The 16,151-nt window shown below is 42.8% G+C and overlaps 1 protein-coding gene across 8 annotated transcripts in view; it reads right to left on the bottom strand.

The window, feature by feature from the left end:
• LOC115151514 (arf-GAP with coiled-coil, ANK repeat and PH domain-containing protein 2) overlaps positions 1-16,151 on the bottom strand; it is a 77,804-nt gene that overhangs the window by 56,547 nt on the left and 5,106 nt on the right. For all 8 annotated transcript variants that reach the window (XM_029695504.1, XM_029695503.1, XM_029695505.1 and 5 more), the window contains exon 2: positions 1,377-1,434. In XM_029695504.1, the coding sequence (XP_029551364.1) occupies positions 1,377-1,434 (58 nt within the window). The remainder of the gene's footprint in view (positions 1-1,376; positions 1,435-16,151) is intronic.

Genomic DNA, 16,151 nt, shown 5'->3' with positions numbered 1-16,151 from the left:
CTCCCAAGAAAGCTGCGCACTTCCGTGTAACACTGAACCCAAACCGGCAGCGCATGTGCGCCATCGTGCATAAATGTATTTTGTCCCCCCCACACCAAACGCGATCACGACGCGCAGGTTTAAATATCAAAACAAACTCTGAACCAATTACATTAATTTGGGGACAGGTCGAAAAGCATTAAACATGTATGGCAATTTAGCTAGCTAGCTTGCTGTTGCTAGCTAATTTGTCCTGGGATATAAACATTGAGTTGTTATTTTACCTGAAATGCACAAGGTCCTCTACTCCGACAATTAATCCACACATAAAACGGTCAACCGAATCGTTTCTAGTCATCTCTCCTCCTTCCAGGATTTTTCATCTTTGAACTTATATGGTGATTGGCATCTAAACTTTCGTAGTATTACCACGACGACCAGCAACAAAGTTAGTCTTTCAATCACCCACGTGGGTATAACCAATGAGGAGACGGCACTTGGGTACCTGCTTCTATAAACCAATGAGGAGATGGGAGAGGCAGGACTTGCAGTGTGATCTGCATCAGAAATAGAAAGGAGTTCTATTTAAGCCCTTGGCAAAGCATAATTGAATAACAGATTCCTAAATGTATTTTGCGACGCGAGCGGTGTAGTCAGGGTATTAGTGCCATCGTTGACTGCTACCTCCTAGATACTTCAATGTTTGTCTTGCAGCAGATTCAATCTTGAAGAACAAAATTAAATAATAATAGCCACTGATTTCCTTGATTGTATGACCGGTCATTCAACGTTATTATCCGTAGTTTATATTCTTTACACCCAAGGGGAATTAATATTGTCCCAATGAAGCCTGTTGCTTTACGATTCAATTTGGTTATGTGCGTGGCTCTCTTTCTCAATGGCAAGGACTAGTTTCTAAGAAAATCCTGAACTTTAGCCTCCTCTTGCAGGCACACCCCTCCATCCCCCACCCTGCAGTCACACCACAACCCCTGGAGCAGATCCTTCCGCTGCAGCGCAACAGGGAAGTGACACCAGGGTATGGTATGAGAGGTGAGAGAGACACCAATAACAATGCAGTCGCAATCACTGGATATACAGGAATAGTGAGTAAACTTGCAAGGAATAAGTAAAATCCCACCTCTTCCACCAACAAAACGTTTTTAAAAAAGAAAAATGCTCTAGTGACTGGCTGCAGGGTCTTTATAGAACTACAACTGGGATTTCATCACACTCCTCTTATGTACCCATCTTTCCAGATTGAGACTCTCGTTCCCTCACTCCAGGTCAACTCGTACTGATCTCAGGCCAGTTACAAAAGAGAGTGGGACACAGGGTTACTACGACGAGGAGTTCCATCACTGTGTTCATCGCTCCAAGCCCAAATCTGGACTCACCTTGTCGAGTTTGGACTCCAACTCTCCAACATCCCCTTCCACCTCCTCTATAGTGGCCCTGTGAGGAGAAAAAAACAACATTACAGTTAATCTACTTGTATAAAGGGGAGCTTCATTTCAACTGATAACAGTCAATGACTTTGAAAAAAAAGGATACAAGGGAAAATGGACGGTCGATACACTGCTTTGCACTGGAAGGTGAGTCATTCAACTGAAATGAGCATTCCACATGATGTTGGTGCAGTGTGTAGGGTTGACGCAGAAAGGAAGCAAAAAGCGGAGGGAAAAGGGAACACCCCCCATGAGGGGCCAGATTGAGAGATGACACATTGGGTAACGCCATGGGCCTAAATCTGGCACTTTGTTCCAACTAAAACGTGGCAAAGCGCATTTTAGTCTTCCTAGGAACAACACCGTTGGAGCAGCAGTAGCAGCAAGCTGCTGGAGAGGAAGAGGAACCTGGAATTACAATTTCAAGATGTCACTTTAGAACAGAGGTCACCAACCTTTTTGAGTCGAGATCACGGAGTCAAAATGACAGCCATGTTTTTTTTTTAACATGACTTAAAAAAAATTAAAACATGCAGCATTAACCAATGAAAAACAGTTCTGTAGTAATGAGGTTTGTGCAGTAGGCTATAGGGGCAAAACATCACCGCATATTGGCTTTGCTTGAATTGCCCTGCCAATGCTTTGTTGTTCTTCTCAGCACTGGTAATAGATCAGTTGTATTACATGTGAGGCACAGCTCAGTGAGCATACATTTAAAAATGATATTTATTTTTATGGCTCTGGGCTGATGGAGCTTGCATCTGATGGTCAGCGGAGGGAGAGAGCAGCAGACTGAGGGTCCGCCTCTCAAAGTCCCTCCGCTCTCGTTCTTCTGCCGACACTAAGCCAAAAGGAACACCATCTTCCAGCTGAGGGAAAACTCAAGATGTACCACATTAATTCTGCCTCATGCACAAAATCATGTTACTCCTACAACCAGAGAAAGTGAAATATTCTTTGATAAAAAGCAAGCCACTAATAACAAAGCAAGCTTATCGATAAACCTTTCTACTCATGCATTACTGCTGCAGTGCTGGTTGTAGTGAGAGTGGAAGTAGGAGAACATGCTTTTTATGACTTAGAAAAAGTATTGAATAGAAAGTAGGGCTGTCCAACAAGCAACATCTTAATGAGAGTCATCTGTCCTTTCGACCAATTGATTTTTCCATAGACACATCCTGTGTGTTTTAATCAACTACATGCACTGAGCTTGTCTGATGTTAAGCGCACTGTTAAACAAAATCATTTTACACACACACAAATGACTAGAGGGAGTCCGACCGCAATTGATTTGATTGTGCAAACGGGCTCAGACTTGCTACGCTGTGCTAAAAAAAAGAAAAATGACAGCAAGTGTGACTAGCATTCGTTGTCGCCTCCCTGCTGCAGTAACAGTTGTTAATCACACTGTCCGTGTTAATGCCGCTCCAACATAATTACAGGCATTTCTGACTGAAAGGTTCTATAACCATTTGTTTAGGAAAAACATTCCTTATTCCCTCAACCCTTGCTCTCTTTACGTGACACATGGACGTGACCAGCAGGGCCTGACCTATCGCAGCATACCATAATGGATGCAGATGTTCGGTTGCTCAGGAGGTAAAGGGAAAGTCAGATGTGTGGAATAAATTTGACTAGTAGTGGAAAATACTGGAGATAAATAAAAAGAAGTTAAGGATCAAGCGCTCGCTGTGTGCCTGTCAAGCGCTCGCTGTGTGCCTATCAAGCGCTGTGTGCCTATCAAGCGCTGTGTGCCTATCAAGCGCTGTGTGCCTATCAAGCGCTCGCTGTGTGCCTGTGTGCCTATCAAGCGCTGTGTGCCTATCAAGCGCTCGCTGTGTGCCTATCAAGCGCTCGCTGTGTGCCTATCAAGCGCTGTTAGATTACAATATAATTACTCTGACCGTTTGGAACAATAGTGTTTTTTTTCTAAATAAATGATAAGCGTACCAGAGAGTGGGTTGGAATTCATTTCTTGGGAAAGCCTTTATTACAGAAAAGGATAAAAACCGTCTCATACATTCGTGAATGCAATTGCTGACACGGAACGGTTTATTTATTGTTTTACGCTAATTATTCAACGGTTGCTTTGATGTTTTATTTTAAAACTAAAATGCTTGATTGCATTACAAATCATGAATGACTTGTATGCCGTGTGATGACGAACGAACGGATGACTCAGTAACCTATATAAAAGCATTGAAAAACACAGGCATCAGTTAGCTACGGTATTAACACTAAACAGGATGCCCTCTTCTACAGCGCAACAGTGGTTATACAAGACTACTATACAAAACCTAGTAATGATGATATTACTTATTATAATGATGATTACAATAATAATGGTAATAACAATAAGGAGATAAAGGAAAGAGGGTTATTATTATTTTCTGACCATTTATAACAGTGTAAACAGTAAAATGATATAAGTAAAACCAGAGAGGATGTTCTAATGAAGAAAAAAAAAAAAGTCAAGCTTTTATTACAGCAAAGATTAAAAAACAGCCAAATTTGTGAAATTGTTTATCCATGTGGCTGCGTGAGGCTTGGTGCTCACTGAATCATAATCAGGATTTCTGTACATATATAGATGATTTCTAAAACCAGGCACATTTAACTGTTAGGCTGTTGATTATAGACTTAATTAAGTTGGGGTTCTCTCTCCCTCTCTCTCTTCACTTGTCTTGAAGGAAAGGGCTGTTTTCTCCTCTCCTCACTCCACCGTATTGTTCTCAACACCAATAAGCTGGGTAACTTTGCTATTATGCACATAGCAACATGGTCTAAGAAAAGCAGAACCACCAACAGAAAGAGACTAATAATAATTTTTAAAAAAAGAACGCAAGGCTGGTCCTTTTTTATTCAGAAATGTTTGGCAATCGACTAGGAATGCCTTGGAGACCGACCAATTGGTGATCACTACTTTAGACTCAATTCGACTGAGAACTTTGAGCCCTTATGTGAACATATATTGGACCTGTTAGTGACCCTTGCGACCGAACACAAATAAATCCTTCTGGCATATTGGCTTGTGACGTTAGCACTTTGGCCTCGTCATATCTACATTTGATCGGGGAGTAGAATGGAAGACCGATACAGTACAAGCATAGCTCTTTGGATACGCGGTGCCCTTAACCACTTTCTGTACCCTCCCCTCCATGTCCGTCTCCCACGCTGTACTTACATCTGTCCTGTTAATAAAATACGGAACCCAGACATTCTGCAATCCAGATAAATATTAGGACTGGGAATTGCCAGGGACCTTACGGTACTTTAGGTGCCAATAGGATATTTATTGTGATTCGACAGCAATTTTATTGCGATTTGATGTTAAACATATTGCTCACCACATATTGCTGTAGAGGGCAGAGAAGACACGAAAATGAGATGATCAGTCATGGAAATAGAAGAGCTGATAATAAAACGGGCTTCCCATTTAAAAAGACAAGTTATGAAAGAAGAAATACTGGCGTTTTGGTGCAGGTACAGCAAACTAGCTCAAGAATAATATCCCCATATGGAACTGTATTGATCCCCCTCACTACTAAATAGCAATTATGTAGGCCTATACTATTTCATTTGGCACAGACGGTGCATTCAGAAAGTATTCAGACCCCTTGACTTTTTCTAAATTTTGTAACAATACAGCCTTATTCTAAAATTGATTAAAATTGTTTGTTTTTCCCCCCTCAATCTACAAACAATACCCCATAATGACAAAGCAAAAATGGGTTTTGAAATTTTTCGCAAACGTCTGAAAATTTGTTGAAGCACCTGCATGCATACACACACTTTTAGAAATGTTTTCACTGTCATTATGGGGTATTGTGTGTAGATTGATGAAAACAAAATATTTAAATACATTTTAAAATGAAGCTATAATGTAACAAAATGTGGGAAAAGTCAAGGGGTCCAAATACACTAAGTTAATGGGACATTCCGCAGTACCGCAAACGCATACTGCAGTGAAAGCTTATCTTGTTTCCTCCAAACATCCTAGTGTCGTTCATCATCGGGATAATGGGCCACCGATAGGGATCAGCGAGTCTGAATAAGCGTGTGGTAGTGGCGAGTCTGAATAAGCGTGTGGTAGTGGCGAGTCTGAATAAGCGTGTGGTAGTGGCGAGTCTGAATAAGCGTGTGGTAGTGGCGAGTCTGAATAAGCGTGTGGTAGTGGCGAGTCTGAATAAGCGTGTGGTAGTGGCGAGTCTGAATAAGCGTGTGGTAGTGGCGAGTCTGAATAAGTCTGAATAAGCGTGTGGTAGTGGCGAGTCTGAATAAGTCTGAATAAGTCTGAATAAGCGTGTGGTAGTGGCGAGTCTGAATAAGCGTGTGGTAGTGGCGAGTCTGAATAAGCGTGTGGTAGTGGCGAGTCTGAATAAGCATGTGGTAGTGGCGAGTCTGAATAAGCGTGTGGTAGTGGCGAGTCTGAATAAGCGTGTGGTAGTGGCGAGTCTGAATAAGCGTGTGGTAGTGGCGAGTCTGAATAAGCGTGTGGTAGTGGCGAGTCTGAATAAGCGTGTGGTAGTGGCGAGTCTGAATAAGTCTGAATAAGCGTGTGGTAGTGGCGATTGGGAAAATTGGAATAATCCCCTTTGGGTTTGATGTGATGTCATTGGGGTTGAATGGTGCATCCGGCCTCATCAAATGAAGACAGTGTAGCAGGGGGAGGGGGACACACGACCATACAAAACCCCTCCAGCTGTTTCTATGACTGCCACGTCCCACCACAGCATCTGGCAGCGGAATGTGAATAACAAGATGCAAACATGTTGCTGTTGACTCCTAGAGCAGTGAGAAGATTCTTCAAAGATCATCCCCCAACTCGGCCCTTAGACTACTCCGTCCGTCTGTCCGTCCCTGTCTGTGTGTATGGGAGATGTGCAGTCAGACAGACGCTCTCTCTGAATACTACTCCGTCCGTCTGTCCGTCCCTGTCTGTGTGTATGGGAGATGTGCAGTCAGACAGATGCTCTCTCTGAATACTAAGTTGTCAGAATGGAGTCAAAGAAATGTTGTTTGGCTACTGGCATAACATGGTGCTGAACAACTTATCAACACACCTACACTGAACTAACAAACAGTAGGGAGTAGTAGAACCCTGTTTACAGACACTATGCATCCTCACAGTCTGACAGTTGTCCAAATGAGAACTGCTAATCAGAAGCTGGCTGAAGCCAAAACAGCTATGACTCTAGCCATCCAGTATATTTCAGACAAGAAGCCAAGTCATCCCATTGGCCACATTACTTTGTCGTTTGTTTCACTATTCCGCTGGGCAGTTGTAGGTTGATATGAGCTGGCACTGATTACTACTTGCACTGTGCAATATAGACACGTCAAAGAAGATAATGGTAGACTGCACACTCCAGCTGCTGAAGCAGTTGATTCCACCACATCTGCACAAAACACTTATTTTGCATTGGATAATCCCCCCTTCTGTTTAAAAAAAACTAACAAAATAGATTGGGACAAAAAGAAACAAATGGATTCAACCGCTTAAATGATCCCTGTGCTCTCCACAATGACAGAGCACTGTTAAATCAAAATGGCTGTGTCTGGGTGGCCACTGATTTATCATTCATAATCAAAAGGTTAAGCTGGATGGCTATGCCTCCTGGAGAATATCAATGGAAGATGACTAGGGTATAAATCACAAACGTAACATTGCGATAACAACACTAACTCCACTAACAATATCCAATTTTAAAAAAGGCAAGACTTAAAAGGTTATGCCAAACTTCATATCCCTCTGGGAATAGCGTAGCACTTGGGCTAACTAGTCTGGTAATTAATGGAGGTTTGTTCTGCTCAATTCCTTTGAAAAATCCCCAATAGCTGCTATCAAACCCAAATCTAAATTAATTGGCCCACTTCCCTGCTCTCTATTGCCAAGTGAAAATGAATGTTTTCTTTTCATATGAAACTCCGCTTCGGCGGAGAACTGGTGAAAGTGCTGACAGACGATAAGGCGTGATTCCGGCTAACAAAATCTAGGACGTAGCCTCAAAGCCACGGCCTGGGAGCGAGTCCATTGTATGTCTGTATAATGAGCAGAGTGAGCAAGTGTCACAGTAATGAGGGAAGTTCAGAGACAAAGGCAGCGCTTTAGACCAGGAATTCACAGACACAAAGCTGGAAAAAAAACAGGCCCAGCTATCAGTACTGCTAAATGCTGCCGCCGCCGACGTTAGGCACCAATGTTGCCGCCGCCACCGTTAGGCACCAATGTTGCCGCCGCCGCCGTTAGGCACCAATGTTGCCGCCGCCGCCGTTAGGCACCAATGTTGCCGCCGCCGCCGTTAGGCACCAATGTTGCCGCCGCCGCCGTTAGGCACCAATGTTGCCGCCGCCGCTGCTACCATTATAAACAGTTGCTGCTTATATTTAAGCTACCACCACAGCTGGGCAAATGCAGAGACCCTGCTAGGCTAATTCTGCACTGTTGCTGTGTGAGTAATGTCAACTAAGCCTTTGTCTACCCATATACCGCTTCCACAAACTCAGTAGTGTCTGCTGTCACCACCGGCTGGCTATATTGCGGTTGTCAGTGACTAAGTTCCTACTGCACCAAACTATGGGTCATTGCATCATAAGCAGGCTGTGATTAGCATGAAAGAGTAGGATGATACTGAGCTTTGAGAGATCAACAACCTCCAAGTCTAATAATCAAGTCCGTACGGATAGTCAAGTTAAGGCAACATAATTAACAGAAACATTTGGATCGCTTCATTTGCCAATAGTTAAGTAGGCCTAACTGTGAGAGGAGAAAATTGATTTTCTTTACCTGTTTAGGTGAAAGCATAGCAAGAAACTGCAGCTGTTTTCACAACACCAGCTGCACACTTGGAGGAATATGAGGTATTGCGTGTGTGTGATGGTCCAATAAAGCGATAGCAATGCCTCCAACACTAGTGTTTCCCTAATATGCATTTAGACTCCCCTGCTGCTAAAACAAAGCCCACCCCCTCACAAACAAAAATAAGAGTAAATATCACACACTCATTCAAGGGTTTTCAAATATTTGTACTATTTTCTATAGAATAATAGTGAAGACATCAAAACTATGAAATACCACATATGGAATCATATAGTAACAGAAAAAAAAATTAGAAAAACAAAGTGTTAAATATATTTTATGTTCTTCAAAAAGTAGCCACCCTTTGCCTTGACAGCTTTGCACACTCTTGGCATTCTCTCAACCAGCATCATGAGATAGTCACCTGGAATGCTTTTCCAACAGCCTTGAAGGAGTTTACACATATGCTGAGCACTTGTTGGCTGCTTTTCCTTCACTCTCAGTCCAACTCATCCCAAACCATCTCAATTGGGTTGAGGTTGGCTGATTGTGGAAGCCAGGTCATCTGATGCAGCACTCCATCAGTCTTGTTCAAATAGTCCATACACAGCCTGGAGGTGTGTTGGGTAATTGTCCTGTTGAAAAACAAAATGATATTCCCACTAAGAGCAAACCAGATGGGATGGTGTATTGCTGCAGAATGCTGTGGTAGCCATGCTGATTAAGTGTACCTTGAATTCTAAATAAATCACTGACAGTGTCACCAGCAAAGCACCCCCATACCATCATGCTTCACGGTGGGAACAACACATGCAGAGATCATCCGTTCACCTACTCTGCGTCTCACAAAGACACGGCGGTTGGAACCAATAATCTCTACTTTGGACTCATCAGACAAAAGGACAGATTTCCACTGGTCTAATGTCCATTGCTCATGTTTCTTGGCCCAAGCAAGTCTCTTATTATTGGTGGCCTTCAGTAGTGGTTTCTCTGCAGCAATTGGACCATGAAGGCCTGATTCACACAGTCTCCTCTGAACAGTTGATGTTGAGATGTGTCTTACGTATTCTACCTTTATTTCAACAAGGAACACAGACTGAGACCAAGGCCTCTTACAGCTGGGCCCTGCGTATACATGTTTACACATACAGTTTAGGTACAATGATTAAGAAACTACACAAGACAAACAAAACCATCACAGATAACAAGAAAAATACAGCAACAAATGTAATTTACACATAGTAGAATAACCTAACAGCACAAGACCTTGCATTACCTGAAACAGTTACAAGCAATACAAAAATAAAAATGCTCCAATAAATATTTAAAATGAGCAAGGGGGTGACAAGAGTCTCAAGTTTAAGTTTAGTCTGCAGGCTATTCCAAAGGCAAGGAGTGTAACAGGAAAAGGCAGCCATACCCAACTCTGTGGAAATCGCATGGGCCTCAAGTGTAATCCATGCATGAGACCTGGTTTTAGGAATTATAATTCTAATATTGATGAGTGATGATAAATAAGAAGGTGGCTTATTCAGAAGTGCTTTATAGACAAAACACGAGAGCATGTTGTTCTCATCTCACGGACAGCGAAGCCCAACCCACATGTTGATATAAAACACAGTGGTGAGTTCTGTAGCTAGCACCCGTAATAAACCTAAGTGTGCAATGATAAGTAGCATCCAGCGATTTAAGTGTTGATGCCGTAGCATGCATGTAAATAATATCCCCATCATCTATAACAGACATAAAAGTAGCTTGCACAATTTGTCTTCTATTTGTAGAGGACAAGCATGTCCTGTTTCTATAGAGGAAGCCTAGCCTGATTTTTAGCCGTTTACAAAGTTCATCAATATGCATTTTAAAAAGACCGTTTATCATCCAACCATATCCCTAAATATTTATATGCAGAGACCTGATTAATTCGAGAACCATCTAAGCTCGTAAGTGCAAGTGTATTTTCAACCAACTTTTTGAACCTATTAAAAATCCTAAAATGTGTTCTTTGCATTTAAAGTTTCAGCTGTATTGTAATATCTTAAAATCTGTCTCCAATAGTGATAATGCTTGGTCAGCCGTTGAAGCGATAGAGTACATGACGGTGTCATCAGCATATAAATGAATTTGACACTTTCTTATCTCATCACCGATATTGTTTAAGTAGAGAGTGAACAGTAATGGACCAAGTATAGAACCTTGTGGGACCCCTTTAACCAACTCCAATGGCTCTGACTGGATGCCGTCTACTCTAACAGCCTGACTTCTATCCTTTAGATAGTCATGAAACCAATGACAGGCATCCAATCCCAGTCATATTGACGACAACTTATCCAAAAGTATCGCATGGTCTACATTGTCAAAAGCTTTAGATAAATCTATGAACAAGGCGGCACAGTACTTTATATTATCTAGGGCATTAGTAATATCATTTACAACACGTACAGTGGCCGTAATAGTACTGTGTTTAGGTCTAAAGACAGATTGATTACTTGAACTCTGTCAAGCATTTATTTGGGCTGCAATCTGAGGTGCAGTTACCTCTACTACAGAGGATAAATTCATTTAGAGTTAACTGGTGGTTTTTGCAACTGCACTTGAAGAAACTTTCAAAGTTCCAGACATTTTCTGCATTGACTGACCTTCATGTCTTAAAGTAATGATGGACTGTCGTTTCTCTTTACTTATTTGAGCTGTTCTCTGGAAATTATTATGGACTTTACCAAATAGGGCTATCTTCTGTATACCACCCCTACCTTGTCACAACACAACTGATTGGCTTAAACGCATTAAGAAGAAATGAAATTCCAGAAATTAACTTTTAACAAGGCACACCAGTTAATTGAAATGCATTCCATGTGACTACCTCATGAAGCTGGCTGAGAGAATGCCAAGAGTGCGCAAAGCTGTAATCAAGGCAAAAGGTGGCTACTTTGAATAATCTAAAATATATTTTGATTTGCTTAACTTTTTTGGTTACTACATGATTCCATAGGTGTTATTTCATAGTTTGTCTTCACTACTATTCTACAATGTAGAAAATAGTAAAAAGAAAAAAACCCTGGAATGAGTAGGTGTCCAAACTTTTGACTAGTATTGTATATATAAAAATAAACAGAAATAACTTATTTACACAAGTATTCAGACCCTTTGCTGAGACTCAAAATTGAGCTCAGGTGCATCCTGTTTCCATTGATCAACCTTGAGATGTTTCTACAACTTGGGAGTCCACCTGTGGTAAACTCAATTGATACTAAGGACATGCCACTGACTGAGTAAAGCCAGTGTGTCTATGTATGCGGATGACTCAACACTATACACGTCAGTTACTACAGAGAGTGAAATGACTGCAACACTTAGAGCTGCAGTTAAGTTTCAGAGTGGGTGGCAAGGAATAAGTTAGTCCTAAATATTTCTAAAACTTAAAGCACTGTAATTTGGACAAATCGTTCACTAAACCCTAAACCTCAACTAAATATTGTAATGAATAATACAGGCTGAGATTGACTTCATCACTGCTTGTATTTATGAGAGGTATTGACCTGTTGAATGCACTGAGCTGTCTGTTTGAACTACTGGCACACAGCTCGGACACCCATGCATACCCCACAAGAGGTCTCTTCACAGTTCCCAAGTCCAGAACAGACTATGGGAGGCGCACAGTACTACAAAGACCCATGACAATGGAACTCTATTCCACAGACACAAGCAGTAGAATCAGATTATTATTTTTTAACAAAAATACACCTTATGGAACAGAAGGGGAATGTGAAGCACACAAACATAGGCAGGCATGTATACAAACACACAGTAAAATATGCACTAAACACATGTACACATGGATTTTGTGTTGTAGATATGTGGTGGTAGAGTAGGGGCCTGAGGGAAGACTTTTGTGAATATATTGTAAAAAAAAAAGAAATCATGTATAACTGGCTTAAATGTTGCTGGACCCCAGGAAGAGTAGCTGCTGCCTTTACAGGAACTAATGGGGATCCATAATAAATACAAATCTCTGCAGCACTCCACCAATCAGGCCTTTATGGTAGAGTGGCCAGATGCCACTCCTCAGTTAAAGACACATGGAAAACTCCAAGCGGGCTGTCAAAAGGCAACTAAAGGACTCTCACACCATGAGAAACAAGATTCTTGGGTCTGTTGAAACCAAGATAGAACTCTTTGGCCTGAATGCCAAGCATCACGTCTGGAGGAATCCTGGCACCATCCTTACGGTGAAACATGGTGGTGGCAGAATCATGCTGTGGGGATGTTTTTCAGCGGCAGGGACTGGCATACTAGTCAGGATCAAGGCAAAGATGAATGGAGCAAAGTTCAGAGAGATCCTGGGCGAAGGTTCACATTCCAACAGGACAACAACCCTAAGCACACAGCCAAGACAACGCAGGAGTGGCTTCGGGACACGTTTCTGAATGTCCTTGAGTGGCCCAGACAGAGCCGGACTTGAACCCAATCTAACATCTCTGGAGAGACTTGAAAATAGCTGTGCAGTGACGCTCCCAAACCAACATGACAGAGCTTGAGAGGATCTGCAGAGAAGAATGGGAGAAACTCCCCAAATACAGGTGTGCCAAGCTTGTAGCGTCATACCCAAGAAGACTCGAGGCTGTTATCGCTGCTTCAACAAAGTACTGAGTAAAGGGTCTGAATACTTACGTAAATGTGATTTCAGTTTGTTATTTGTAATACATTTGCAGAAATGTCTAAAACCTATTTTTGCTTTGACATGAGGTATTGTGTGTAGATTGATAAAGGGGAAAAAACAACTTAATCCTTTTTAGAATAAATTGTGGGGGGAATCAAGGGGTCTGAATACTTTCACAGCATTTCCAAACATGAAAACGCATTGTTAAAGTACCAGACACAGTACTCGGGTCTGCACCACTAGACTTCAGATAGGATGCACGTCAAAGAAAACTGACGTCGGTGCAGAATAATGAAATTGGACGCTCACTTGAAGAATATTGTTAATTCATAAAGGCTCCTACAGTAGCAGAATGATTGTATCTTGCGCCAACACATCTTAAATTGTTATAATACATTGGTTATTACCACACCCTTTCATAATGGCTTTAAAAATAAAAAACAGTCCAGCTTCCATCCGAGCAGCACCAGAAGTCAAGCTGAGCTGTGATAAAAGCAACATTATGGAGATAGAGGAAGAAGTGACACCTCTCACAGGGATCCTGGCCAAAACGCAGGTATCTGCGTCTCGCCATCTAAAAATAAAGACGGCTAGCCGCCAAAAAGGCAGACAGGGAGTCATCTGAAGCGGTGGTTATCTGGTCTACTTCCATTTCACAATCAACGCTGGGAGAAAGACCAGGATCTGACCGGCAAGACCTGCACACTCAGTAATCTCTAAATTTGAGTCAGTGTGAAAGTATGTGAATACAGATTTCCCTCTCAGAAGAAGCCAGACAACAGAACAATTGTTAAAAAAAGACAGAAAAACATGAGCACATGGTTAATAGCCATTTATTGAGGTATGAAAATTCAAGAATTGACAGAGAAAGTGTGTTTGGTGCAGTTCGGGAGTGAGTGAGATTCAGGCTGGTGTGTGGAATGAAGGAGGCTGAAAGGTCCATGATGACTCATGTCAGTCAGGTTTGGGGAAACCACAGCGATAACAGAGGCCTCAGCCTTGCAGAGGGGAGGCCGTCTAGGCCACGAAGAAGACGCAGCCTCAAGGCACTGGTCCAAGACAATGTGTTGGGTTTGGCTGCTGTAGTTTACACTCAGTTTATCAGGGAAGAGAAAGCTGATTCTAGATCAGTGTTTGGGGAGAGCTTTGACATCAACAGGGCACATATGTAAGTTCAACAACTTAGGTCCTACTTCATCTGTACCAAGTCTCTCTCACACACACACACACACATATATAGCACCCCTTTTAGGCCAAACCACTCAAGTCGCCCAGGCTGACACACACACACAATCCGCTATACCATTTCACAATGCAGAGCTACAAATGGGAGGGTGTGGACAGGCTTGTCAAGACAGAGAGTAGTGGGGAGTCAGTTTAGTCTACATTCAGCCAACCTTTTCACCCATGTCCACACCACCAAGACAATCGAATGGCCATAATAGAGGATCTAGAGCACGGATTCTGACCTGTATCGTTTCTAAAAACAGACGTAATGAACTCCCACCCAATGACTCATTGAGCGTTGCCTGTGTAAACCTCTGGCTACTTACAGGAGTTTTGCTGGCTGTGAGCCAAGAGGGGTTTGTGTGGTAGGCTTAAGAGCGGGGGTGAGGTATTTAAACAGGTTAGTCACACTATTGGGTTGCACATTTCTGGGAACTTTCTATAAATTCCCTGGTGTACCCTAGAATCAGGAGGGAATAAGCAGAACATCCAGAAACCTCCAACCAGGATTTCTGGGAAAAAAAGGGAATTTATTGAAAGTTCCAGGAATATTGATCCCCGTAACACCTCCCAAATCAAAGGATGTGTCTCACAGCCATTTCCTGCCAACTTTTGAGAACGTCAATATCATGTCGGATCCTACGAGACAAGCAGAAAGCGTGGTTTGAGAGGGACAGGATGACAGTCCCAACATTGATACTTCTACTTCATACTTCTCTGTAACTCTAGACGGAAAAATTACAGACTGGGTCGAGCCCCTGTGCTGTGGCGTATATCCTGCAATTGTTAGAGAGCGGGGATGTGTTGGAGGGGGGGGGGGGGGGGAGTCCCGCTGGGGTAAAAACCCACCATTACACACAAACTCTCAGGAATAACAAACAAGATCAAATCCTTGGTGGTAAAATTCAAATGAAGAATCTTAGGCAAAGTACAGTATGGCCCCATATGGTGTAGGCTAAGTGACTCAATGAGTAAGCAAGTAAGTTTGTGTGATTGGGTGTGTCATTCAGTTACAGTAACTAGGGAGCCAGTCCAAGAGAAAACCAGTGTTTTACACGTCCTCTGACTCCATCCAGAACTCTGACGATCCCCAGACCACTACTCTGTTGCAGTGTAAATCGGCTGACGATCCCCAGACCACTACTCTGTTGCAGTGTAAATCGGCTGACGATCCCCAGACCACTACTCTGTTGCAGTGTAAATCGGCTGACGATCCCCAGACCACTACTCTGTTGCAGTGTAAATCGGCTGACGATCCCCAGACCACTACTCTGTTGCAGTGTAAATCGGCTGACAGACATCTCAAGTGCTCTGCTCAACTGTAGGCTAGATCCAAAGGCGTACCCAAAAGTCAGTCATAACCACAAACCTCAACCTTGATCATACCCATTTTAAAAAAAGACAGCGATAAATATTTAATTAGCTACTGTACTCAGTAGTGTCCCAGCTGCTCAATAGTCGGTTAATCAAACATGTCCTGTGTGTTCATTGCTAATGGTATCCCGTAAAATCCAGAGGGAATCGTAGATTAGGCTGAGGCTACATCGGGCGTGCAAATGAGCTCACCTGAAGGGTAGCAAAGACATTTGTTTCTCACAGAAGTCAAGCGGTGGTTGTAAACTAACTCAAAGGCTAACTAACGTTAGCCCAGGGACCGTCCGGCCCACCATCAACGGTGTTGAACTGTGGTGAAGGTATCCCGGTGCCGTCCTCTGCATTATCAACGGTGTTGAACTGTGGTGACCGTATCCCGGTGCCGTCCTCTGCATTATCAACGGTGTTGAACTGTGGTGACCGTATCCTGGTGCCGTCCTCTGCATTATCAACTGTGGTGAATGTATCCCGGTGCCGTCCTCTGCATTATCAACGGTGTTGAACTGTGGTGAAGGTATCCCGGTGCCGTCCTCTGCATTATCAACTGTGTTGAACTGTGGTGAACGTATCCCGGTGCCGTCCTCTGCATTATCAACTGTGGTGAATGTATCCCGGTGCCGTCCTCTGCATTATCAACTGTGGTGAAGGTATCCCGGTGCCGTCCTCT

This window comes from Salmo trutta, chromosome 17 (assembly GCF_901001165.1).
Source record: "Salmo trutta chromosome 17, fSalTru1.1, whole genome shotgun sequence".
In the NCBI taxonomy this organism is placed as follows: Eukaryota; Metazoa; Chordata; class Actinopteri; order Salmoniformes; family Salmonidae; genus Salmo; species Salmo trutta.
This window is presented reverse-complemented; position numbering and strand designations above follow the sequence as displayed.